At 45.4% G+C, this 27,924-nt stretch overlaps 1 protein-coding gene across 3 annotated transcripts in view; it reads left to right on the forward strand.

Moving 5' to 3' along the window:
- The first annotated feature begins 6,539 nt into the window (after window positions 1-6,539).
- The window catches only part of PDSS2 (decaprenyl diphosphate synthase subunit 2), a 349,455-nt gene continuing 328,070 nt past the window's right edge, over window positions 6,540-27,924 (forward strand). Inside the window, exons 1-2 of one of the 3 annotated variants that reach the window (XM_033939273.1) lie at window positions 6,540-6,896; window positions 16,816-17,546. In XM_033939273.1, the coding sequence (XP_033795164.1) occupies window positions 17,254-17,546 (293 nt within the window). In that variant the 5' untranslated portion in view covers window positions 6,540-6,896; window positions 16,816-17,253. Of the gene's footprint in view, window positions 6,897-6,921; window positions 7,072-16,815; window positions 17,547-27,924 lie in introns of those variants that run through there. The other 2 variants (XM_033939274.1, XM_033939276.1) reach the window with 2 other exon arrangements.

A 27,924-nucleotide genomic window follows, 5' to 3' on the forward strand; every position in this document is an offset into this window, starting at 1 on the left:
TGCTCATCCAATAAAATTCAGAGCAGTGCCCTCAGGGCCTTTAGGGGTTGGGGTGAATCCCCTGAAGGCCCTGACTGCATGCCACTGACATATATGTATATTCTCAAAACCACTAAAACATGAAACCAAGAAAAGAAAACCCCTGAGAGCCCATATATGAAAGAAAAGATAGTCAAGTCAGTATAACACTCGTAGAGTGGCCCCTTACTTGGTAACTCAGTCCCACACATGCATGACAAGGGTGTCAGAGTCTCTTCCAATTTATTTAATTATTTGCACAATTATTTAGCCCGTCCTCCCAAAGGAGCCAGAATGGGTTACAAAGTACATCCACAATATAATCGAGACAGGACAGAGATGACATAATTTACAATATAACAATCCATGGCAATACACTTCCACTATATGATTTCTTTATCCAGCCTGTATATAGTCCAAACCGATAGCATCTGGATAATTAAGAACTATTCTAATATCTTCAGGAAGCCTCAGCCCCACCACTCCACCGCTGATTTATCTTATACCTGCGGGAAGAATTACGTGGTGCCTCATCATTGGCCTATAATTTTAATGTAATTAAAGTGTCTTTTGTGCAACTTCGAAAGAATAAATATCCTGTTTATAAATATATAAATATAAAGTGCTTAAGTACTTAACTTAATGTTCAGCCGAAACCTGGGAGTCAGACCCGACATGTTTCGCTCCAAAAGAGCTGTATCAAGGGTCTCCCGAGGTCGCTGCCATCATCCGACTCCACTTCTGGTATCTTTCTCATATACCAGAAGTGGAGTCGGATGACGGCAGCAACCTTGGGAGACCCTTGATACCGCTCTTTTGGAGCAAAACATGTCGGGTCAGACTCCCATGTTTCGGCTGAACATTAAGTTAAGTACTTAAGCACTTTATATTTATATATTTATAAGACATCCTTGAAGACAAACTAACAGTGCAAGACTCATCCCAATGCTCTACAATTCCTCTGGAAATGGCCAGATAACTTCTTTTGTAATCCGCCTTGAACTGCAAGGTATTGGCGGAATAGAAATCACTAATGTAATGTAATGTAATATATGCTAAGCAGCATCTGGTGAGAGCAAGTGGCGTAGGTACGTTGACTTCGAATGGCATGTGCCCAGAGTGGCTGCAGCGGAGGTCCATCCATGCAGAGGTGGAGCTGAGTTGCTTCCACCTCACCTGCCTTTGCAAGGTTTTTCTTGGAGCACTTTTTACAACCTTCCATCTAGGTAATAAATGCTGCTGGAATGAGTGTCCTGGTAATCATGATGCCTCCATTCTGCAGACATAGCCAAACCAGCAGAGGTACAATTCTCTTTAGCTTTTTTTCCGCTGTTAGATTGCTGCAAATTTCTCAAATGGTTTAGCTCAGGGGTGTCAAAGTCCCTCCTTGAGGGCCACAATCCAGTCGGGTTTTCAGGATTTTCCCAATGAATATGCATGAGATCTATTAGCATACAATGAAAGCAGTGCATGCAAATAGATCTCATGCATATTCATTGGGGAAATCCTGAAAACCCATCTGGATTGCAACTCTCAAGGAAGGACTTTGATACCCCTGGTACTGGCTGTACCAGTACCCGATAAATGAGATGCTGAGAAACGTGCATATAAGTGTTTCACCTAGAACAGTGGTTCTCAACCCTGTCCTGGGGACCCCCCAGCCAGTCAGGCTTTTAAGATATCCCTAATGAATATGCATGAGAGAGATTTGCATACCTGTCATTTCCATTATATGCAAATCTCTTCATGCATATTCATTAGGGATATCTTGAAAACCCGACTGGCTGGGGGGGGTCCCCAGGACAGGGTTGAGAACCACTGACCTAGAATCCTTCTAGCTTGTGCAAGTCCTATGGAAAAATAAGATGACTGACCACTGGTAGCAAGTAGCCTCTACTTTACATTTGCTTCCATAGACTTCCAGTATGAGGGTCATCTTCAGTAGTAGAAAAAAATAATTTTATTTTTAATTTAATGAACAGAAAATGCAGTTTAACTGTAAATTTGCACTACTTTCTTTTTATATTCCACCCTACTCACTAGATCTTTCTCCATCTGACTATTTTCTGTTTCTGTTTCCAAACCTTAAAAAGTTTGATAGGGCAACAATTTTTGAGTGATTCAGAGGTGATTGCAGCAGCAGCAGGGGAGCAGTATTTCAGTGACCAGACATCAGAGTATTTTTGGGAAGGGTTACAGAAACTTCACCGATGAAAACAAAAACTGTGGATACAGATGTTCTGGAGATAATTTATTAAACGCTGACATATAAAACCAGAAAAATTCAATGAAAAAAGTACAATGATAAAAAATACTATGATAAAAATCCAACCTGACCCTACACAGTCCGTGTTTTGGCGAACACGCCTTCCTCAGGGGTCCTAAAAGGAAGAGGTAATGATGAATAATGATAAAGAAAAAGATAGAAAGATAAGAAGTGACTGTGACAATCTGGAGCATGCATATTAGTGTCTATACTCGACTACAAGATAAAACAAGTGAGCCAAGTGAACGTGCTATATACAGGGGCTTGAAACATCGACAAGAGACATGAGAGGAAAAAAATGTGCCAAAAAAGGTGAAGAAGAAAAAGTGCCATGGTGTGTATTAGAGTATAAGCTTAAGCACAGAAATCTATAAAGTGCCTAAGAGAAGCCATAAGAATGAAAAGTTAATAGAATGAAGAAACCATAGTGCATGTCTGATTTTGAAAACATGAAGAGATATGTGACACAATGTAATGACGAGAAGACATTATACATACCAATGGTTTGCAAACTCACATATAAAGAATTGGACTGAAAACAGTCTGTTGTCTTTAAACTATATAAAAAAGACATCGTATTCAAACATGAAGAAACCATAATAGGACATGAACACATAGAATAATGCAATTAAAATAGCAGAATAAAATGACTTAGTTCTAAGACAGCAGGACAATCTTAGCTATCAAATTACTAGACAAATCATTTCATATTGTAATTTTAAAGTTAAATGATATAAGATATGTAAAGCATGGTCACGATGAAATATAATGCACCCATGAAATGAATGAAACAAAGATGTGAATTGATTATATATATATAAATCAATAATTAAAGAGCAAGCTGAATGTTCACACTCATGAACACTAAAGGCAATGAAAGTAAGACATGATAAATTGAAATCCATATATAACAGTGCTTTTACAACCATGTGAGGTAAAAATAATGACAGGTACGAATATGGCATGATACATAAGGAAACTTCAGACACAATGTGCCAAGTGTGTTGAACTTAGGGGTGAATATGTGGTTGGACTGAGAGCTTTTCAGCAACCTCCCCCCCCTCCCAGTATAAAACAGCAGAGCTGGCTCCAGAAGCAGTGATTGGGGATCACTGCTGCCTGCCTTACTCTAGGAATAAAAGTCTAAAATGATGCTTTCTGTGCCTATTACCTGTGCTTTATATTGATACTATAGCAATTTTAAAATAGCCACTTTAAATGCTAGCCTATGAACTGTAACAGAAACTTTCTATGGTAAGAAATAACTATAAACTCCCTTATTAAGTGAGCAAAGTATTTAAATAAAGTCCCTTAGCTTACTTATTTAACTTTAAGTACCATGCTCAAAGTTTGCATTTTAACACCCCCCTCCCTTTTATGAGGCTTTTTTTTAATCACTGGCTGTGGCAGCATGAGTATCAGAGCTAATAGTGTCATAGCCAGTGATAAAAACCCCCAATGCAGCATCATAAAAGTATGTGTGTGAGTGTGTGTGGGGGGGTCATCTCATAGCACCTCTTCTGGACTGAGGGGCAATCAGCCCCTGCCCCTCTTGTACTTCCTTGATGATTCACACTGCAAATAGTATATAGCACTCTCCTGAAATTTGCAGGGGGTTCCAGGAACCCCTTGAATTTAAAAAAAATGAAAATATGGGTTTTCAACCTGTCAAGAGGGCAGCAGGGGCGCCGGTGGGTGCAGAAAATCACTCGTGGTATGCTCCGACCGCCTCTTCCTGTTACTAATGTCAGGCTACACTAATCAGGAGCTGCTTTGACATGCCAGATAGCGGGTCAAAGCAGCTCCTGATTGGTGCAACCATGACTTTAGTACAAGGAAGTAGAATAATAATAATAATAATAATTTTATTTCTTATATACCGCTGTACCGTGAAGTTCTAAGCGGTTTACAGTAGAAACAGAAGAAATGTAATAAGTAAGATTAATTAAGATGAAGAGAGAGTACTTAGAGTTCCCTGACTGTCCCAAAGGCTCACATTCTTGCTAAAGTACTTGAGAAAAATAAATTAGTTAGGTTATAAACATAGAGTAGAAGAAGGTAGGAAAACAGTTCATAGGAAAATTAATTTTGAATACATTATACATTATATATTGTTCAAGGCGGAATACAAATTATAGGATCTAATCTAATCTTTAGGTTTGTATACCGCATCATCTCCACGTTCGTAGAGCTCAGCGCGGTTTACAGTAGATGAAATAGGAAGGAACTACAATAGAGGGTTAGAGGTAGAAGTGAGAAGAATATAAGAGGACTTGGAATGCCAGATATAAGAGTTTTCTTGATTCTTAAATTGGAGAGAGGCTTACATTTTTTGAGAAAAGCCAGGTTTTCAGATGTTTGCGGAAAACTTGGAGAGAGCTCAAGTTCCGAAGAGGGGAGCTAAGGTTGTTCCAGAGCTCAGTGATTTTGAAGTGGAGGGAGGTCCCTAGCTTTCCTGTGTGGGAAATGCCTTTTAGCGAGGGGAAGGATAGTTTTAATTTGTGGGAGGATCTGGTGGTATTAGGGTTTGAGGAATTCCAAGAAAGAGGGATAAAGGGAGGGAGGATACCGTGTAGGATTTTGAAAGCTAAACAGGCGCACTTATAGTGGACCCTGGCAATTATCGGAAGCCAGTGAAGCTTGGCCAGGAGCGGGGAGACATAGTCAAATTTACTTTTAGCGAAGATGAGCTTGGCCGCTGCATTCTGAATCCGCTGGAGTCTGTGGAGGTTTTTCTTAGTTAGGCTTAAGTAAATAGAGTTGCACTAGTCCAATCTGGAAAGGATGATGGATTGGACAAGGAGGGTAAAATGTTTTTGATGGAAGCAGGACCTAACTTTCCTCAGCATGTGAAGGCTGAAAAAGCATTTTTTTACCAAGGATTGGAGGTGGTCATTGAAGGACAATGCGGAATCAATGATGACGCCCAAGACATTGCTCGAGAACTCAAGTTGCAGAGAGGAGCCAGAGGGTAGTGAGATGGAGGTGGGTAGGTGGTCTAGTTTTGGGCCGAGCCAAAGAAGTCTTGTTTTGGACTCATTCAATTTCATTTGCACAGTGTGGGCCCAGGATTGTAGGTTCATTATACAAGAGGATATGTTCTTTGACAGGTTGGTGAGGTTTGAATCGGTCTCGAGGAGGATGTCGTCGGCATAAGTGTAAATAGTTTCAAGGGGGGATAGGTGGAGGAGTTTTAGGGAGGGCATATAGATGTTGAAAAGGATAGGAGATAGTGAAGAGCCTTGCGGGACTCCACAATTTGGAACGCCACAATTCGGAAAATATCGCGAATTACCGAGTCTGCGATTCACGGGGGTTTACTGTGCATGGATAAAATGGTGTAATTGCCCATTAGTCTATTTTAGAGCATGAAAATAGATATAAATAAAACTAAACAAAAATAATAACGTTATATCTTGTTTTTATTGGACTAAATATTTAATCCATAAAAGCAGTCATTTTGTCACCATTCGTGTGTATTAAGGTATAGCCTATGTTAGCCCTCCAAGTCTATGCATGTTTCATGCATAAAACTATTTATTTATTCAATTTTCTATACTGTTCTCCCAGGAGAGCTCAGAATAGTTTACATGAATTTATTCAGGTACTCAAGCATTTTCCCTGTCTGTCCCGGTGGGCTCACAATCTATCTAATGTACCTGGGGCAGTGGAGGGTTAAGTGACTTACCCATGGTCACAAGGCGCAGCATGGGTTTGAACCCACAACCTCAGGGTGCTGAGGCTGTAGCTTTAACCACTGCACCACTCTAGAAATCAGGATGTGGTAAAAGTGAGCCAAGTATAGGACAATTGGGCCATTGTGACATCACTGATCAGGTTAGCTCTTATTGGTGGAATGAGGCATTATGATGTCACAATACCAGCTCTGGTTATCACACTATTCAGTTTTCTCTACCATTCTCCCAGGGGAGCTCAGAACGGTTTACATGAATTTATTCAGGTACTCAAGCATTTTTCCCTGTCTGTCCCGGTGGGCTCACAGTCTATCTAATGTACCTGGGGCAATGGGGGGATTAAGTGACTTGCCCAGGGTCACAAGGAGCAGCGTGGGTTTGAACCCACAACCTCAGGATTCTGAGGCTGTAGCTTTAACCACTGCACCATACTATTTGGAGAATCAGAGCAAAAAAAAAAAAAGAAAGGAAGAGGACTTATGCATCAGCATTAGTGCCATTCTTATATCTGCCGGTGCATTATTTAACACCCACGGTTAGCTGGTCCTCGGAGTTCTGGCATCCCCCAATCTGCCGGCACGTGGACGCGGCGGGTCTCCACACGCATGCGCACACATCCCCACGCTGGCTCGTGCACTTGCCAGAAGGAGCCTGGCAGAGCGCGAGAGCGGCTGCGCAGGACCCACGGCGGGAAAAGGAGGGGCTCCGACTCTCGCTCGCGAGCCCCGCAGCTCTCTGTTTCCCAAGCTGCCTTCAAGCCGCTCCTCGGAAGCTTCCCGCCTTCCTCTGAGGCAAACTTTCTCCAGCGTTCCTTCCTGCTCTCACGTAACTTCCTGTTTCCAGCGAGGCGGAGGGAGCCCGAGGGGGACGGGTCACCGGGAAAGGAGAGCAGCGGGATTGGTGGTGGGCGACCTCAGGTATCAGTTGGACGGTGGGAGGGGGTGTGGAGCGGGCTTCTGTATGCGCGTGAGGGGAGGGCAGCGGCGCGCGCGCGCGTGGCTCGTGGCATCTCTGCTCATTGAACTAAGTGCAGTGGGAGGAGGAGAGGACGCAGCCGGGTCTCTTTCCATTTAGAACCTGCTTTTAGCCAAAGTAAGTAGAGTCCAGAGTAACACACATGACGAGACAAGCCGTTCCGACGTCAAAACCACAAACAGCAATAAAACAAACAAAAAATTCAAATAAACCCAGGCTGCTCCTTGTGACCCTGAAGTCACTTAATTCCCCCCCATTGCCCCAGGTACATTAGATAGATCAGGACAGACAGGGGAAAATGCTTGAGTACCTCAATAAACTCATGTAAACCATTCTGAGTTCCTTTGGGAGAACTTTGCTATAGAAAATTGAGTAAATAGGGTTCTAAGCAGTGCTGGTACTGTGATGTCATAATGCCTAAGAGCCAACCTTATCAGTGATGTCACAATGGCTTGTTTGTCCTTTACTTTGTGTCACTTTTACTACATTTTGATTTCTAGACTGGTGCAGTGGTTATCCCAGGACAAGCAGGCAGCCTATTCTCAAATGTGGGTGATGTCATCCAGGGAGCCCGGATGCCAACAGCCTCGCAAGCAGACTTGCTTGTAGAAAACTTCAGAAGTTTTGAGTCTGCCGCACCACGCATGCGCGAGTCCCTTCCCACCCAGCACAGGGAACGTCTTCTCAGTTTTCCACCGAGCCGAGAAATCCGTCTTTGACGCTCTGCGCTGAACTTAGTTCGCTTCATGCCTTCTCTCATTGCGGCTTGTGTTTTATTTCTTTATTACCGTGTCGCCCTGTTTATTTTCTTTCGTTAAAAAAAAGAAAAGATAGACTTTTTCGTCAAGTAACGGTGGGGCCTTTCTCATGCCCTCAGCCTGCAGGCTTCGACTTTGGGGTGGCTATTTTTCCTTTTATGTCCCGGCCGGTCATGGGCTTTAAGAAGTGTAGCCAGTGCCAGCATGCAATCTCTCTCACTGACTTACACCATTGGTGCCTTCAGTGTTTGGGGCCTTACCACTGCCCGGAGTCATGCGTTTGCTGTACCACTCTTCAACATCGAGTCCTCAAACGTTGTTGAGTGCAAGTGGAGAAGATTTTCGGTATGGAAACCCACACTTTGGCCTTGACCTCCGACTCGGTCAAACCTGCCACAGGGTGTCCTCCTGCTTCCTCGACCTCGTCTCTCATCAGACCTTCCTCATTTGGAACGTCCTCAACCTCGAATAAATCTGCCAAGTTCTCTCCTGAGCTTCCCTCAGGTCAGATACCTCAGCAGACGGTTCCAGCGGTGGTTGTCAAGCCGCCCAAGCATCACTCCTCTAAGTCAAAACATTCGTCCATGGAGCCTTTAGCCTCAGCAAGTGGTCCAGTTTCAGACTCGGATCCACAATTGCAAGCTACCATCCAGACCATTTTAGAGCGGGAATTTGTTCAGTTACTGACCAAATATAGTCCTGCCTCAACTCTGCTTCCAGCAATCCAGCCTGGGCACTCAGCAGTCTCACAACAGGTCGAGTCTTTGCGAGTGTCTGGTCTGGAATCTTCACACTCTATGCAAGGAGTCCAGTCTTTGCGAAGTGTCTGGTCTGGAATCTTCACACTCTATGCAAGGAGTCCAGTCTTTGCGAAGTGTATGGTCTGGAATCTTCACACTCTATGCAAGGAGTCCAGTCTTTGCGAAGTGTATGGTCTGGAATCTTCACACTCTATGCAAGGAGTCCAGTCTTTGCGAAGTGTATGGTCTGGAATCTTCACACTCTTTGCAAGGAGTCCAGTCTTTGCGAAGTGTATGGTCTGGAATCTTCACACTCTATGCAAGGAGTCCAGTCTTTGCGAAGTGTATGGTCTGGAATCTTCACACTCTATGCAAGGAGTCCAGTCTTTGCGAAGTGTCTGGTCTGGAATCTTCACACTCTATGAAAGGAGTCCAGTCTTTGTGAGTGTCTGGTTTGGAATCTTCACACTCTATGCAAGGAGTCCAGTCTTTGCGAAGTGTATGGTCTGGAATCTTCACACTCTATGCAAGGAGTCCAGTCTTTGCGAAGTGTCTGGTCTGGAATCTTCACACTCTATGAAAGGAGTCCAGTCTTTGTGAGTGTCTGGTCTGGAATCTTCACACTCTATGCAAGGAGTCCAGTCTTTGCGAGTGTCTGGTCTGGAATCTTCACACTCTATGCACGGAGTCGAGTCTTGCGAGTGTCTCATCTGGAATCTTCACACTCCATACAAGGAGCCAAATCTTTGGGAGTGTTTTGAGATACCTCGATCCAAACCACTGAGTCTATGGGATCTCGTCTTCGATCTACAGTTTCCAGCCCTTTATCCTTACATACGGCATTGCCTGTTTCGAGGCATAGGGCGAAGTCTTCTCGACCTCAAACACGACCTGCTTCCAGGCAGCACGCTCATCGCCAAGGCACTCATCAAGGTACTTGTAGAGATGCAGGTCCTCTTCAAAGGAGAAACCTTCCTCATCCTGGCGATCCATCTCTTCGAGGCCTTCAACTCCTTGATCGAGGACATCAATAACAGAACCTGAGGGCTCCGCTTCTTTCAGTGCCTCGTCCCAGTCTGCTTATTTACTGGGATATCAATACTCCAGAGAGGCCTTACCTTCGTTCTCTACTTGAAGCGCCTGGAGGTCATCAAGTCCCTCTTGAAACCATGCTCTTGCGGATCAATTGTCCTTTTCCTCCTTCCTCTGTCAAATGGCTGAGGACCTGGATCTTAAATTGGACTCTGGTTTTAAGTACTCTAAGGAGTATTTAGAGGAAATGGGTTTTCCTCGGCCTCCTGCGGAGTCTCTCAAACTTCTTCTGAACAGCCTTCTTTCTCAGACTTTCAAACGAAACATGGAGTCTCCTTATTCCATTCTTGCTGTTCCAGGTATGTTGGAATCGAGGTATAGAACTGTTCATTGCAAGGGATTTGAGAACTCTCAATTATCTCATCAGTCCCTTTTTGTGGAATCTTCCTTAAAGAGGAGTCATCCTTCCAAGATCTATGCTACCGTGCCTCCTGGCAGAGAGGGCAGGACCATGGACAAGTTTGGCCGTCGTCTTTATCAAAATTCGATGGTGGCCTCCAAAGTTTTGAATTATAATTTCATCTTTATACTTATTTCAAATATTTTATTGAAATAATTCCTGGTTTTACTAAAGACCTTGTTCAGTACAGGCTTTTAGAGTTCCAGCAAGTCATTGCTACATTAGCACAACTCAGGTTGCACCTTCTTCAGTCATCTTCCCCCCTCTCATAAATTAAATTGTACTCTTTTACAGTACATACCGTATGCGCTCTGTATTAGCCCTCCTTCACTTAAATTGTCAATGTAAACTAGTTTGACCCTTCGATTGCCTTGTTATGTTCTTCTTTTTTCAATTGCACTGTATGTAACTCATCTATTAGCCCTCCTTCACTTAAATTGTCAATGTAAACTAGTTTGACCCTTCGATTGCCTTGTTATGTTCTTCTTTTTTCAATTGCACTGTATGTAACTCATCTATTTGTTGTGAACCGCCTAGAACTTCCTGGGTATGGCGGTATACAAAAAATAAATTATTATTATTATTATTATCTTATGATGCCTTTGAGCTTTCCTCGAGGGTCACTGCTTTCTCAGTAGCGATGCGCCAACTTGCCTGGCTTCGCACTATCGATATGGACCCCAACATTCAGGATCATCTGGCCAATATTCCTTGTGAAGGCAATGACCTCTTTGATGAATCCATAGAGGCCGCCACCAAGAAGTCTGAGCATGAGAAATCTTTTGCTTCCATAGTCAGACAAAAGCCTAAGCCATCTCCTTCCAAGCCTTCTTGGCCTCTTCCATCCAATCAGAGGCGTTATCCTCCGGGGGCCGCTCCTAACACTCGAGCACTTCCCAAGAAACAACAACAGCAGCAGAAGCCCAAGGCTTCTCAGCCTTTTTGACTGTCTCAGAGCATAACCTCTATTGTTCTGCCTCTGTCTTCTCTTTCCATAGGAGGTTGTCTCTATCATTTTTACCATTGATGGGAGACGATTACATCAGACCTCTGGGTACTGTCCATCATCAGGGAAGGATACTCTCTTCATTTCACTCAGATTCCACTGGAGCTTCCTCCAAGAGAGTATCCTTCCAATCCTTCCTTCTTCTTCAGGAAGCTCAAGCTCTGCTTCGTCTCCATGCCATTGAGGAAGTTCCTTTGAAACAGCAGAGCAGGGAGTTTTACTTCCTAGTTCCGAAGAAGACGGGCGATCTGCGGCCTATATTCGATCTTATGGCTCTCAACAAATTTTTGGTCAAAGAAAAATTTTGCATGTTGTCCCTGGCATCCTTTTATCCCCTTCTAGATCAAAACGATTGGTTATGTTCTCTAGATCTCAAGGAGGCTTACACTCACATTCCCATTCATCCAGCCTCCCATCAGTACCTCAGATTTCGGGTGGGGAATCTGCATTTCCTTCGGCCTGGCATCATCTCCAAGAGTGTTCACCAAGTGCCTAGTGGTGGTTGCAGCAGCTCTGTGGAGTCATGGCCTTCAGGTGTTCCCATACCTGGATGACTGGCTCATCAAAGATTCAATATCTCAGGGGGTTACTGTAGCGATCCAACGGACTACCTGGTTCCTACAAAGTTTGGGGTTCAAAATCAGCTTTCCCAAATCCCACCTCCAGCCCTCTCAGAACCTACAGTTCATCGGAGCTGTTCTGGACACTGTATAACTCCGAGCATTCCTTCCTCAGCAACTTCTGGATGCTCTCCTTCAACTTTGCCGCAAGGTGTCTTCCCTTCCTTCACTCTCAGCGAGACACATGATAGTACTACTCGTTCACATGGCTTCTACAGTTCATGTGACTCCTTTTGCCAGACTTCACCTCAGAATTCCTCAGTGGACCCTGGCATCTCAGTGGGCGCAAACACACTGTCCCAACACATCACAGTGACTCCTTTCAGGCAGTCTCTCCACTGGTGGATGCTCTCTTCCAATCTTTCCAGAGGCTTCCTGTTCCAAACGCCCCCTCATCAGAAGGTTCACATGACAGATTCCTCAACCTATGCCTGGGGAGCACTTCTAGACGGTCTCCGTACTCAAGGCCTTTCGTCCAGCACGGATCGTCAACTTCACTTAAATGTTGGAACTCAGAGTGATCTTCAATACTCTGAAAGCTTTTCAACATCTTCTGCATGACAAAGTCGTTCTCATTCGAACGGACAATCAAGTTGCTATGTACTATGTCAACAACCAGGGAGGCACAGGTTCTCTCCCTCTTTGCCAGGAAGCTCTGCAGCTTTGGACTTGGGCTTTCTCTCACAACATCTTCCTGAAAGCTGTCTACATTCAAGGGAAGAACAGTTGTCTGGTGGACAAATTGAGTTGCCTTTTACAACCTCATGAATGGACTCTCAATTCATCACCTCTTCTCTCTGTGGGGGACCCCTCAGATAGACCTCTTCGTGTCTCCCCAAAGCAACAAATTGCCTCGATTCTGCTCAAGGATATACTCTCCTTGCCGCATGGAAGCGGATACTTTTCTTCTGGAATGGACGAACAAGTTTCTGTATGCATTCTCTCCATTCCCTCTGATTCTCAAGACTCTTGTCAAGCTAAAGAACAATCATGCCACCATCATTCTAATAGCTCCACGGTGGCCCAGGCAACCCTGGTTCTCCCTTCTTTTTCAACTCAGCAGCAGTGAGCCATACCTTCTACCAATTTTTCCATTTCTGCTTACACAGAGTCAAGGATCTCTACTTCATCCCAACATGCAGTCTCTACACTTGACAGCTTGGTACCTCTCAACATAACTCCTCTTCAGTTTTCTCAATCTGTTCGGGACATTTTAAAGGCTTCCAGAAAACCTGCCACTAGACCATGCTACCACCAGAAATGGACTAGATTTTCTATGTGGTGCATCTCTCACAACAAGGAGCCTCGAGCTACCTCCTTGTCTTCAGTCTTGGATTATCTTCTGCACTTATCTACCTCTGGCCTCAAGTCTACATCTATTCAAGTCCATCTTAGTGCAATTACTGCTTTCTATCAGCCTATCGAAGGGAAACCCCTTTCTGCTCATCCTGTGGTTTCCAGATTTATGAACGGTCTTTTCAATGTCAAACCTCCTCTCAAACTGCCTCCAGTGGTTTGGGATCTCAGTGTTGTTCTTGATCAATTGATGAAGCCTCCTTTTGAACCAATGGCTACAGCTCATCTCATACCTCACTTGGAAAGTGGTGTTTCTCGTTGCTCTCATATCTTCTCGAAGAGTCAGTGAACTACAAGCTTTAGTTGCTGATCCACCTTTCACAGTTTTCCATCATGACAAGGTGGTCCTCCATACTCATCCTAAATTCTTACCTAAAGTGGTTTCAGAATTTCATCTCAACCAATCCATTGTACTGCCTGTGTTTTTTTCCAAGGCCTCATTCTCATCCTGGAGAATCAGCTCTTCATACCCTGGACTGTAAACGTGCTTTAGCCTTCTACTTAGAATGCACCAAACCACACAGATCTGCTTCTCAACTTTTTTGTCTCTTTTGATCCAAACAAGTTGAGACATCTGATTTCTAAGCATAGCATCTCCAACTGGATGGCGGCTTGTATCTCTTTCTGCTATGCTTAGGCTGGACTGCATCTACAGTATTGAGTCACAGCCAACAAAGTCAGAGCCATGGCCGCTTCAGTAGCTTTCCTCAGATCTACTCCTGTTGAGGAAATTTGCAAGGCTGCCACCTGGTCCTCGGTTCATACTTTCACCTCTCATTATTGTCTGGATACTTTCCTCAAACGGGATGGCCATTTTGGCCAGGCAGTATTACAAAATTTATTCTCCTGAGTTGTCAACACTCCCATCATCCCATTCTGGTTAGCTTGGAGGTCACCCACATGTGAGAATAGGCTGCTTGCTTGTCCTGGGGATAAAGCACAGTTACTTACCGTAACAGGTGTTATCCAGGGACAGCAGGCAGCTATTCTCAAAACCCACCCACCTCCCCTGGTTGGCTTCTCTGCTAGCTATCTGAACTGAGGAGACACGCCCTGTGCTGGGCGGGAAGGCACTTGCGCATGCATGGTGCGGCAGACTCGAAACTTCTGAGTTTCTTCAAGCAAGTCTGCTTGCGAGGCTGTCCGTATCCGGGCTCCGTGGATGACGTCGCCCATATGTGAGAATAGCTGCCTGCTGTCCCTGGATAACGCCTGTTACGGTAAGTAATTGTGCTTTACAGCTACAGCCTCAGCACCCTGAGTTTGTGGGTTCAAACCCACGCTGCTCCTTGTGACCCGGGGCAAGTCACTTAATCCCCCCATTGTCCCAAGTACATTAGATAGATTGTGACACCCTACCAGGACACACAGGAAAAATGCTTGAGTACCTGAATAAATTAATGTAAACGGTGTAGAAAACTGAATAAATAATGTGATAACTAGAGCTGGCATTGTGACATCATAATGCCTCATTTCACCAATAAGAGCCAACCTCATCAGTGTTGTCTCAATGGCTGCATTGTTCTATACTTGGCTCACTTTTACTGCATTTTGATTTTTAGAGTAGTGCAGTGGATGAAGCTACAACCTCAGCACCCTCAGGCTATGGGTTCAAACCCATGTTGCTCCTTGTGACCCTGGGCAAGTCACTTAATATTCCCCCCATTTACATTAGATAGATTGTGAACCCACCATGACAGAGAAGGAAAAATTAAAATAAACCATTCTGAGCTCCTCTGGGAGAATGGTATAGAAAACTGAATAAATAAACACGAATCACAATCACTATTCAAAGTCAGCCTGTGACAACAAATGCTGTTTAAGCAGTCTTCCTCAGTACAGTACATCAACACTTCTGATTGTCTTTTGAAGTAGGTACTCTGGCATGGAGGTGGAATTAGAATTTAGGATTGGAGGCACAAGAATGGTGGTGGGAGAATGGGAGCAGGAAAGGGACTTGGGGATTGCATAGGGATTTAAAGGTAGAATAGGGACTTGTAATGGAATAGAAATCAATGTCTTTAGAGACAGGGCAGGATGCACAAAGCTCAAGCAACTCGGAGGAAAACACAGGGGTTTAGGTGTGATTTTGATGTGCCAGCTATTCTCAGCACAGAAACCATGCAAATCATATGCATGCTATTTGTGCTGAGTATCCCTCTGAAAGGGGAGGGAACTGTGCCTGGCGCCTGCACACAAGAGCTGAGCTGTAAGTACAGCTGTTGTGCGCAGGCTCAATACAGTTACTGATTGCTGGAGCTCTCAAGCAAGTTCTATTTTTATTATTGGGGGGGTTTTGTTTGTTTTACATGCAGTATGGACACATCTGTTGTGCATGTTTTATGCGAGTGTGTGTCTAGCATCTAACAGCTGTGTTCTGACCGTAGGCATGGGACACTCGAGCAAAACATGCACAAACAGCTACTAGCAGCTGCAGACCTGCTGGAAAGTTTTGCATGGTAGGAGGTGGGCGTTCCCTGCTGTGCATTACAAGGAGTGCTCATTTTAATAATAATGAGCTCCTTGTAATGTATTTGCATAGGATTCTTAGTGGCTGCTACTGGGATTGGTAGAAGCCTCCCTGAGAACCCAGTCTTAATTGAATGGCAAGCTTTTGAGTGAGGATTTGAGGGGACAGTAGTGACTTGGCTGTTGGCTGGATGTATGGTTGCCTCAGTTGGAAGGGTTTAGCAACAAAGTATTGCATTTAACAATACACAAAATGGCAAATCGCGGTCTCCAATAATTGTATGTAAATGCATTACAATGAATTCATCAATATTAAAATAAGCACTCTGATCAATGTGCACATGAGGCATAAAATGTAGCGCTGATTTTAATGCTATGAAATCTTCAACAGGTCTGGAAGTGTCGGTAGCGTTAAAAAAAAAAAAAAAAGCACTGAACGACAGCTTTTTTTCTTTAAATGGGCATAGATGTGCCTGTCACACATAATATCTGTCCCCATTAAAAAAAAAAACACACCTCGTTTTGTATTCCCCCTCCCACATCCCCTGAACTTAAAAAAAAAAAATCGGCAGGAGGGTAGCCCATAGTCTCCTGCCTCGGCCACCCGGACCTCAAACACCCCAACCTCCCTACCTTTAAATTAAAGAGTGGTAGGAGGGAAGCCCACTCCCTCCTGCCACTGGGCCGCCTCAAACTCCTGACATCCCCCCCTCAACCCTATACCTTTTAGATGACAATCCAGCAGGAGGGATGCCTACTCCCTCTTGCTGGCAGGCCTGCCTCTTCAAAATGGCAGGCCTTCCCCTTCCTGGTGCATCCAGGGATGCACAGGGAGGGGGCCTAATGAAATTTGTGGAGTATTGTGAGTCAAACACCTGATTTGAATTGGGAATAGTCAAGGAGAGGCAGCAGCAATAGTCCTGGGCCTTCCACCTCCTATGTTCTGCTCATAGCTGGCGTTAGTCTGCCAGGGGAGGGAAACAGAGGTAGAGAAAAGCAGCTAAATACAAGTTTCTGGCTTTGCAGACCCAGGACTGCTTGGTAACAGGGAGCAGCTGAAAGGCTGGAAAAAGTGATGAAGCTGCAGGAGTCGTTAAAAACAGGAAATTAAATAGCAAAAACAAGACTGGTACTGTATACAGTTTTAAAGAGCATGTTCTACACTAAAAAATCAATATATTTTATATATATATATATATATATATATATTTGTTTTTGAAGTGCAACAGGATCAGAACAGCCTGGCCCAGGACTCCATCATGCTTAGCAATCAGAATCACTGCTCTCCAAGTGGTCATACATTTCCAGACTTTTTAACTGTCATTGCTTGCACATTTGATCCCATTTCTGCAACATATAAATATGTTTTTGTAAAGGATGATTATTTGGAGATTCTCATTTGATAATTTTGTGTTTCAAGGTTGGCAGCATTGCCTGAAGCTAAAGCTAGTCTGCGGTGGGAGCTCTGGACCGAGAAAGGGAAGAAAGAAGAGCTTAGCGTTCCTGGTTTCAGGAAAATTTATAATGTTTCAAAATTGCCATTTAAACTACTGTACCGGAAGAATGTCTAAGAATATCTGAGCTTGGATTAAATTGACAAACTTTATTTTTGTTTTACATTTCTAATCTAAGTTTGACTGCTGAAAGCAAGAGAATGTATAATATTTTCAAACTTTGGAGGTGTTTCATATTTTAATTACTCTGTTGTGAATCTGCAGGCGTCTTTGGAACACTCCAGACCCTTTTGCAATATTTTTCCTTCCATTTCTACAAATGTCAGATCCTGGACATATCTCTTGAAGCTGAGAGAGCCTGCCTTTTCACATTTATAATAGTGCTTGCATAGTAAGAAGGGAAGATGGGATTGCAGCTGCTTCGGCCTTTCTCGGGCACCCTGTGGCTATCTAGCAGGTTTGTGGCTTGGGGACCTGAAGTAAAGGGTGTCAGGTCCAGCCAGTGGCGACTCTTCAACCTCATCTCGGACTCTTCAACCTCTCATTGGAATAAAGTGGTATCGGATGCTGAGAAAATCGTAGGTTATCCTACATCCTTCATGAGTCTCCGCTGTTTGCTGAGCGACGAGCTCAGTAACATTGCCATGCAGGTCCGGAAACTGATGGGAACCAAGCATCCCTTGCTGAACACAGCCAGGTAAATCACCCTATCTGCCATGCTGTGGCACTCATCTTAAGCCAGCTGGGGAAAGTGCTTAGTGCATCTGGTTTCTTGTGTCTTAAAGCATTTTACTCCAATGCATAACAGACAAAAGCAGTGGCCAGATCCTGATAAATATTAAAGTCATTTATTTGTTTTCCACTTCTCTCTCATTTATTTTACTTAACACCTCTCTTCTATTTTTTATGTATTTATGGTTTTTTTTATTGTGATAGGCTCATGAGTAATCTAAGGAAACAGCACAGTTACTTACCAGGACAAGCAGGCAGGTATTCTCACTAGTGGGTGATGTCATCCGACAGAGCCCCGATACGGACATCTTGAAAGCATGTCTTGCTTGAAGAAACTTAGAAGTTTCGAGATGCCCGCACCGCGCATGCGTCAGTGCCTTCCCGCCCGATGTACCGGGCGTGTCTCCTCAGTTCTTTTCTTTCCGCGGAGCTGAGAAGTTTATCTTCATTCTGCGCTGACTGAATTTCAGTTTTTTGCCTTCTTTAACCCGCGTTTTTGTTTATTTCTTTGAATTTATTTCACTTTTATTTTACTTTTCTAAAAAAAAAAAAAAAATTAAAATTATTTCTTCCGGCGGTTCGGCCGGGCCAGCCTCGTGGCTGCGGCCTAGCGCCTTCGACCTTGCAGCGTCGATTTTCCGGCCTATGTCCCGACCAATCACCGGTTTTAAAAAGTGCAGCAAGTGCCAGCGTGCGATTTCGCTGACGGACCCGCATCGACGCTGCCTTCAGTGTCTTGGTCCGGAACACGTTCCGAAATCGTGCCGGCCTTGTTCCACGCTCACTGCGCGCTCGTTTAAACGGCGCTGCTTGCTCTGGGAGTCGATGTTCAAGATGGAGACTGCCAAGGACATCTCTGCTGCTGCGGCTGTTGAGGTTTCGCCGGTCCATTTGAAACCTGCATCTGCGACTCCTGCATCGAGCATCGTGAAGCCCGCATCGTTTGCACCGGCTTCAGCTTCGAGTTCAGCATCGGCGCCTGCCTCCGTCTCCTCGGTTCAGGTAACGCCTTCCGCTGTCATCAAAGTGCCTAAAGCTAGCAAGCAGAAGCACTTGGCCACGAAGGAACGCGAAGACCGTGCAGGAGGACCCCCTTTCGGTGCGGATCCCTCCATATCGGCTTCGCTTCGATCCCTGCTAGAAGCTCAGTTTGTCGAGCTTATGCAGACTATGGGACCCCGGCTTATCGCCAACATTCAGGGTGAAATTCCGACCCCAGTTTCAGGGGGCGGTCCGCCCCCTCCCCCTCCTCCTCGTCATTCGATCTCTCTGCTCGACGAGGGGGATCGGCGGAGGGCGGCGGAATCCTCCAAGAGGGCTTCCCTTCCTGATATGCCGCCTTTGGAGCCCATCACACCTCCACGACAACAGGGTGCTAGGGCGGCTCCTGATAATCGGAGTCCTGGGCATACTGCATCGCAGGAGGAGTTCTTCCGCACTCCATACCAGACATGGGTGGCGCTGCGTGAATCCGCATCTTTGCCACCTCTGCGATCCACTGCATCGAGTCCTATCCATTCCTTTGAGGCTTCGAAGGATCAATTGATGCATAGAAGATCTCGTTCCCCGTCCCGTCACCGGGAGGGGCATCGATCTCGGCACTCCTCACGTCATTCGGAGGTGTCTCCGCAGAAAAAGATGCAGCGTTTGGGGTACTCCTCGTCGGATGTATCCCAGCCGGAGGGACCAGAGTACGAGGAACCATCTACCTCCTATTCTCCATGCCGGTCTCAGCTCTCCCTGGACCCGGAGGCTTCCACTTCTTCTAGTCCGTCTCGTCGGCCGGCCTTGGCAGACCAACTGTCTTTCTCATCTTTTCTCCGACAGATGGCGGATGACTTGGATGTGACTTTGGACACTGGGTCTAAATATTCTAAAGAGTATTTGGACACCATGCATTTGCCTCACCCTCCGGCGGAGACTCTTCGGCTTCCTCTGCATAAACTGCTGGACCAGACTTTCATGCGCTGTTTTGAGACAACATATTCCATGCCTGCAGTTCCCAGTAAACTGGATGCTCGATACCGCATCGTTCACCACAAGGGGTTTGAGGGAGCTCAACTTTCTCATCAGTCCCTTCTAGTCGAGTCCTCTCTCAAGCGTTCTCATCCCTCCCAAGTCTACGCTTCCGTGCCTCCGGGCAGGGAGGGGAGAACGATGGATAAGTTTGGTAGACGTATCTATCAAAACTCGATGATGGCGACTCGAGTGCTCAATTACAACTTTTTCTTCTCTTCATACTTGGATTTCTTCTTGCCGGTGCTCCGCAAGTTCATTCCTTTCATCGATGCTCAGGCTCGTTTCCAGTTTGAAGAGGTGGTGGCGACCCTGTCCCAGTTGCGTCTTCAACTGATGCAATCCTCCTACGATGCCTTCGAGCTCTCGGCTCGAGCTGCGGCATGTTCGGTCGCCATGCGTCGCCTGGCGTGGCTTCGTACCATTGATATGGATCCGAACCTCCAAGACAGACTTGCTAATGTGCCTTGTGCGGGAGCGGATCTGTTCGATGAGTCTATCGAGACTGTTACTAAAAAGCTTTCGGACCATGAGAAGTCTTTTCAGTCTATTCTGCGACCTAAGCCGAAGCCTCAGCAGTCTCGTCCCTCTAGACCGCCTCAAATCTATCAGCGGCGTTATCAACCGAGGCAGACTCCTCCTGCGAGACAGCCTGCGAAGAGACAGCCTCCCCAGAAGACTCAGCAGAAGCCTCAGATGCCGGCTGCACCCAAGGCTACTCAGCCTTTTTGACTCTCTTCCAGGGAGCATAACCGACGTTCTGTCTTCCCCTGTTTTTCCCATAGGGGGTCGTCTCCATCATTTTTGTCATCGATGGGAGTCAATCACCACAGACCTTTGGGTCCTTACCATCGTAAGAGAGGGATACTCTCTTCATTTCCAACGGGTCCCCCCGGACCACCCTCCAAGAGAGTATCCTTCCAACTTAACGCAGACCGCTCTTCTCCTCCAGGAGGCTCAGGCTTTGCTTCGGCTTTGGGCCGTCGAGCCGGTCCCGTTGGATCAGCTAAACCAAGGGTTTTACTCCCGGTATTTCCTGGTCCCGAAGAAGACGGGCGATCTGCGGCCCATTTTGGACCTTCGAGTCCTCAACAAGTTTTTGGTCAAGGAGCGGTTCCGCATGCTGACCCTTGCCTCTCTCTACCCCCTCCTCGAGCAGAACGATTGGTTATGCTCTCTGGACCTCAAGGAGGCCTACACTTGCATCCCGATTCATCCGGCCTCCCGCAAGTTCCTCAGATTTCGGGTGGGACATCTACATCTGCAGTATCGAGTGCTTCCATTCGGCCTTTCCTCGTCGCCCAGAGTCTTCACGAAGTGTCTGGTGGTGGTGGCCGCTGCAATCCGGAACATGGGTCTCCAGGTGTTTCCATACCTCGACGACTGGCTCATCAAGGCACCGTCGGCTCCAGAGGTCATTTCAGCGACCTTGACTACAATTTGTTTCCTGCAGAACTTGGGCTTCGAGATCAACTTTCCCAAGTCACATCTTCAGCCCACTCAGACTCTCTCCTTTATCGGGGCAGTCCTGGATACCATCCAACTTCGAGCATTCCTTCCTCCTCAACGCATGGATGCTCTTCTTCTACTCTGCCAGTCGGTGTCTTCTCGCCCATCCATCTCAGCGAGACACATGATGGTCCTCTTGGGTCACATGGCATCCACAGTTCATGTGACACCTTTTGCCAGACTACATCTCAGAATTCCTCAATGGACCTTGGCATCTCAGTGGACTCAGGTGTCCGACCCGTTGTCCCGCCACATTGTAGTCACTCCTGCTCTACGGCAGTCTCTTCTCTGGTGGATGACCTCTTCGAATCTATCCAGAGGTTTGCTGTTTCACTCTCCTCCCCACCAGAAAGTTCTCACGACCGATTCATCGAACTATGCATGGGGAGCTCATCTGGATGGTCTTCGCACTCAGGGGTTCTGGACCAGTGCGGAACGACTCCATCAAATCAATCTTCTGGAGCTCAGAGCCATCTTCAATGCTCTCCAAGCTTTTCAACATCTGCTTCACGACATGGTGGTCCTAATTCGCACCGACAATCAGGTCGCCATGTATTATGTCAACAAACAAGGGGGCACGGGCTCGGCCCCTCTTTGCCAGGAAGCTCTTCGAGTCTGGGATTGGGCGGTCCACCACAACACCTTCCTCAGGGCTGTCTACATTCAGGGGAAAGACAATGTCTTGGCAGACCAATTGAGTCGTCTCCTCCAGCCTCACGAATGGACGCTCCACTCCGACCCTCTTCATCGAGTCTTTGCACAGTGGGGGACGCCTCAGATAGACCTCTTTGCAGCCCCCCACAACTTCAAACTGCCTCAGTTTTGCTCCAGGATCTACACTCCCCATCGCCTCGAGGCAGACGCTTTTCTACTGGATTGGGGGAATCGCTTCCTATATGCGTTTCCTCCTTTTCCTCTCATTCAAAAAACTCTAGTCAAGTTGAGATCAGACCATGCCACCATGATTCTAATTGCTCCTCGGTGGCCCAGACAACCTTGGTTCTCCCTTCTGCTTCAACTCAGCAGCAGGGAGCCAGTACTTCTTCCAGTGTTTCCTTCACTACTCACTCAACATCAAGGTTCACTACTTCATCCCAATCTGCAGTCCCTCCACCTGACAGCTTGGTTCCTTTCAACATAACTCCTCACCAGTTTTCTCAAGCAGTGAGGGAGGTCTTGGAGGCTTCCAGGAAGCCTGCTACTCAACAATGCTACTCCCAAAAATGGACTAGATTCTCCTCCTGGTGTATTTCCAATGCCACGGAACCTCAGCGAGCTTCCCTTTCTTCTGTATTGGACTATCTTCTACACCTGTCTCAGTCTGGTCTCAAATCTACCTCCATACGAGTCCACCTGAGTGCTATTGCGGCTTTCCATCAGCCTCTACAGGGGAAACCTTTGTCTGCTCATCCTGTGGTTTCCAGATTTATGAAAGGTCTTTTTCATGTCAACCCTCCTATCAAACCTCCTCCTGTGGTTTGGGATCTCAATGTTGTCCTGTCTCATCTCATGAAGCCTCCGTTTGAACCTCTCAACAAGGCTCCACTTAAGTATCTCACCTGGAAGGTGGTTTTTCTGGTGGCCGGGTCAGTGAGCTTCAGGCCCTAGTGGCGGATCCACCGTTCACTGTATTTCATCATGACAAGGTGGTTCTTCGTACTCATCCGAAATTCCTGCCTAAAGTGGTCTCTGAATTTCACATCAACCAATCCATCGTGCTTCCAGTGTTCTTTCCAAAGCCTCATTCTCATCCTGGGGAAGCTGCTTTGCACACTCTGGACTGTAAACGTGCTTTAGCTTTCTACTTGGATCGCACAAAGCCTCACAGAACTGCTCCTCAACTTTTCGTCTCCTTTGATCCAAACAAGTTGGGACGACCTGTATCGAAGCGCACCATCTCTAACTGGATGGCGGCTTGTATCTCTTCCTGCTATGCCCAGGCTGGATTATCCCTTCCCTGTAAGGTCACAGCCCATAAGGTCAGAGCAATGGCAGCCTCTGTAGCCTTCCTCAGATCGACACCGATTGAGGAGATTTGTAAGGCTGCCACTTGGTCCTCGGTTCATACATTCACCTCTCATTATTGTCTGGATACTTTCTCCAGACGGGATGGACAGTTTGGCCAAACAGTGTTACAAAATTTGTTCTCTTAAATTGCCAACTCTCCCACCATCCCATTGGGGTTAGCTTGGAGGTCACCCACTAGTGAGAATACCTGCCTGCTTGTCCTGGGATAAAGCAATGTTACTTACCGTAACAGTTGTTATCCAGGGACAGCAGGCAGCTATTCTCACGTCCCACCCACCTCCCCTGGGTTGGCTTCTCAGGCTAGCTACCTGAACTGAGGAGACACGCCCGGTACATCGGGCGGGAAGGCACTGGCGCATGCGCGGTGCGGGCATCTCAAAACTTCTAAGTTTCTTCAAGCAAGACATGCTTTCAAGATGTCCGTATCGGGGCTCTGTCGGATGACATCACCCACTAGTGAGAATAGCTGCCTGCTGTCCCTGGATAACAACTGTTACGGTAAGTAACATTGCTTTATCCAGGGACAGCAGGCAGATATTCCCACACTTGGGTGACGTCACCAACGGAGCCCCGCAGCAGACAGCCTCGAAAGCAAATTTGCTTGAAGATCTCGAGCTTTCGAGTGCTGCATCGCGCATGCGCGCGTGCCTTCCCGCCCGAACTAGGGAGCACATCTCCTGTGAGGATCCTCAGTTCAGATACCAAACTAAGAAGCCAACCAGGGGAGGTGGGCGGGTTGTGGGAATATCTGCCTGCTGTCCCTGGATAACAACTGTTACGGTAAGTAACTGTGCTTTATCCTAGGACAAGCAGGCAGCATATTCCCACACATGGGTGACCTCCAAGCTAAATAAAAAGGGAGGAGGGAAGTTGGCAATTTACGAAAAAAGATTTTGCAAAACAGATTGGCCAAAATGGCCATCCCTCCTGGATAAAGTATCCAGACAGTAATGAGAGGTGAAAGTATGAACCGAGAACCAAGTGGCAGCCTTGCAAATTTCCTCAATAGGTGTTGATCTGAGGAAAGCGACAGATGCCGCCATAGCTCTAACTTTGTGGCCCTTCACTCGACCCTGCAGAGGAAGACCAGCCTGAGAATAGCAGAATGAAATGCAAGCAGCCATCCAGTTGGAGATGGTACGCTTAGAGACAGGACGTCCCAACCTATTCTGATCAAAAGAGATGAAAAGTTGAGGAGATGTTCTGTGAGGTTGAGTACGTTGAAGGTAAAACGTCAACACACGTTTACAGTCCAAAGTACGCAGTGACGCCTCACCGGGATGAGAATGCGGCTTAGGAAAAAACACCGGTAGAACAATAGATTGATTGATATGAAAATCTGATACTACTTTAGGTAAGAATTTTGGATGTGTACGGAGAACCACCTTATCATGGTGAAAAACTGTGAAAGGTGGGTCCGAGACCAACGCTTGCAACTCATTGACTCGACGGGCAGAAGTGAGGGCAATCAAGAATACAGTTTTCCAAGTTAAATATTTAAAATGAGCCAAGTCAATAGGTTCAAATGGAGGTTTCATCAGTTGAGCCAGAACAACATTAAGATCCCATACAACAGGAGGCGGTTTGATAGGTGGATGGAGATTAAAAAGGCCCTTCATAAAATGAGCAACCAAAGGATGTGCCGAGAGCGGTTTCCCATCCAGAGGTTGATGAAAAGCAGCAATCGCACTAAGATGAACTCTAATAGATGTGGATTGAAGGCCTGACTGAGATAAATGAAGCAAATAATCCAGAACTGAAGCCAAAGAGGAAGATTTCGGCTGAAGACGACGACCGGAACACCAAGTCGAAAATCTAGTCCACTTCTGGCCATAACATTGACGAGTGGACGGCTTCCTGGAAGCCAGAAAAACATCTTGAACAGACTGAGAAAATTGAGAAGGATCTGTTATGCAGAAAGGAACCATGCCATCAAGTGAAGAGACTGCAGGTTGGGATGAAGTAAAGACCCCTGACTCTGAGTGAGCAGAGAAGGAAAAACCGGTAGTAGAAGAGGTTCCCTGATGCTGAGTTGAAGAAGAAGAGAGAACCAAGGTTGTCGGGGCCACCGAGGCGCTATGAGAATCATCGTGGCATGGTCCGACTTTAGTTTGACAAGAGTTTTGAGAATCAGAGGGAATGGAGGGAAGGCATAAAGAAACTGACCCCTCCAGTCCAGAAGAAAAGCATCCGCCTCGAGACGAAGAGGCGAGAAAATGTGAGACACGCCCTATGCTGGGCGGGAAGATACATGCGCGGTGTGGTCGATTCTAAACTTTGAGTTTTCTTCAAGCAAGTCTGCTTGCGAGCTTCCGCATCCGGGTTCTGCTGATGACATCACCCATATGTGAGAGTAGCTGCCTGCTGTCCCTGGATAACACCTGTTACAGTAAGTAACTGTGCTTTTTGGTTGTGGGGAACTTCCACTTAACAAAGGTAACATGCTTGTTAGTTTTTACAAAACAGGCTATATGGGAAGATTTTTTGGGGATGGATGGAATAGGTTTAACTAAGGTGAGATTTCATTGTTATTTTGTCCAGGATTTGGGATTTCTAAATTGCACTTTTCCGGTTTGCTCTACCTGTGTTATTGGGTACAGCTTACCATATGGTTTGTTGCGTTGTTTCTTCAGTCAAGGGTGTTGTAACTTGTAACTTTCTTTGTTATTTGATTATTGTATATCAGCTTGATATTATCTTTATGCTATTTATTCCTTTACTTGCTGTTATAATGCAAATGCAAATGTTTGTTTTACTTTTAATCTATATTTATGGCGTTAACTTGTATTACACTTAGGGCTCCTTTTAATAAGGTGCGCTAACGTTTTTAGGGCACGCAGAATTTTAGAGCGTGCTAAACCCACGCTACGCTTCTAGAACTAATGCCAGCTCAATGCTGGCGTTAAGGTCTAGCGTGCACGGCAATTCAGCGCGTTAAAGCCCTAATGCGGCTTAGTAAAAGGAGCCCTTAATATCAAAGGTCTAAACAATGTGATTAAAAGAAAAAAAATTATTGCTTATATATCTAAATTTCACCCAGATATAGCGCTTGTGCAAGAAACTCATCTATCAGCTGCTGAATCTGCCAAATTGAAAACAAAATGGTCACTACCTGTATATTTTTCCCCTGCTGCTGGGTTTAAGAATGGGGTTGCAATATTAATCCGTGATCATCCTGTTATAACAGTTTTTTCACATCACACTGATTCCCACGGCAGATGGATTAAAGTTAATTTACTTATTAGAGGTTAAAAAAACTGTCAGTCTTCAATATTTATGGCCCTAATGTGGATGATCCTATTTCCTTTGAAGATATTGCAAATGCAGTGGAATGTCCTGATAAAATGAAGGCAGTACGTAACATTTCAGGTAACCGGGCGATAAATACACCTGAATTTACTGCACGATTGGTTGCATTCACTCTGCTTTGGCTATAATTTGCTACTGTATCTGTGCCAAAATTTGCTAACATGGTCCTTGTAGCTGTAACTAAGCTGTGTGTTAGAAAAGGCAGAAATATTATTAATTTACTTTCTCAGGGGAGCCATTGATCTTGAAAAAAATATCTGATAAGCTAATAGATTAGGCACAGGCAAATTTTGGAAGTACAGATATTGATGCTGTGATACAGCAGTTTACTCCGAATTAAAACAGCAAACTTTTTTTTATATGCTTAACTCACCTGTGCCTTAGCTGCCATAAGTTAACTGGCTGATTAAAAAGACTGAGTGTGTTGTGATAATTTCTTGCTTTAAAATTGTGAACTTATTATTTCAGTATGATCTGGGAGAAGCCTAACAGTGTGTAATAGCTAGCTTGCTTCTGAAGTCTTTAATCCTTACCCACACCCTCGCACCCCAGTTCCCGTTCCTGTTATATAGTCACTCTAGGGCAAATGTCAGATATCTCTGAAGCTTCCTCATTTAAATTATATTAATCAAGGGGATTTGGGAGAGTCTTTAAACAAATACAGGTGTTCCACGAAGAAATATAATATTTGGTGCAATGATATTTATTTAGTGTAATAACTGTGCATGTCTGGTCTTTAGTAAACCACCTGGAGGTCCAAAGCTTGCACCATCTGTCTGTGGCTCTCTGCAGTGAAGCAGTTGACTCTCAGAGGAATTGTCTAAAATTTAGTTGTCTTCACAAATATATAGCATATATCCAAAAGTTCTGCTCTCTCTCCCATAAAGGATCTGGAAAACCAAGAACAGATAGATTAAAGTGGTTTCTGTTAAGATAACATTTGGAAAGCAGATGATACTTGCAAATGATATCCATTAGCAGCATAAAATCTGTTTTACTTATTTGAGATCTTGCTAGATTCTTGTGACCTGATAAACAGGATACTGGGCTTGATGGACCTTTGATCTGTCCCAGTATGGCAATTCTTATGTGCTTATGTGAGTCAAGTATAAGACAATCAAGCCATTGTGACATCACTGGTGAGTTTGGCTCTTAGGCATTGGTGGAATGAGGTGTTATGACATCACAATCTCAGCTCTGGAATATTGCTACTATTTGAGTTTCTGTCAAGTACTTGTGACTTGGGTTGGCCACTGTTGGAAATAGGATACTGGGCTTGATGGACCATTGGTCTGTCCCAGTATGGCAACAATTATGTTCTTATGTACCTAGTATCTTCATGGCATTGAAAATAGCTTACATTGTAGAAAATCAGATGAAGTAGTAAGAGAGTAGAAGAGAGATCTGTACTGTATATCAAAACCTAAAGGCATTGCCAGTGTTGTATAGCAGAGGTTCTCAACTTGTGGTAGGAAGGAGTG

Source organism: Geotrypetes seraphini, chromosome 3 (assembly GCF_902459505.1).
Source record: "Geotrypetes seraphini chromosome 3, aGeoSer1.1, whole genome shotgun sequence".
NCBI classification, from domain to species: Eukaryota; Metazoa; Chordata; class Amphibia; order Gymnophiona; family Dermophiidae; genus Geotrypetes; species Geotrypetes seraphini.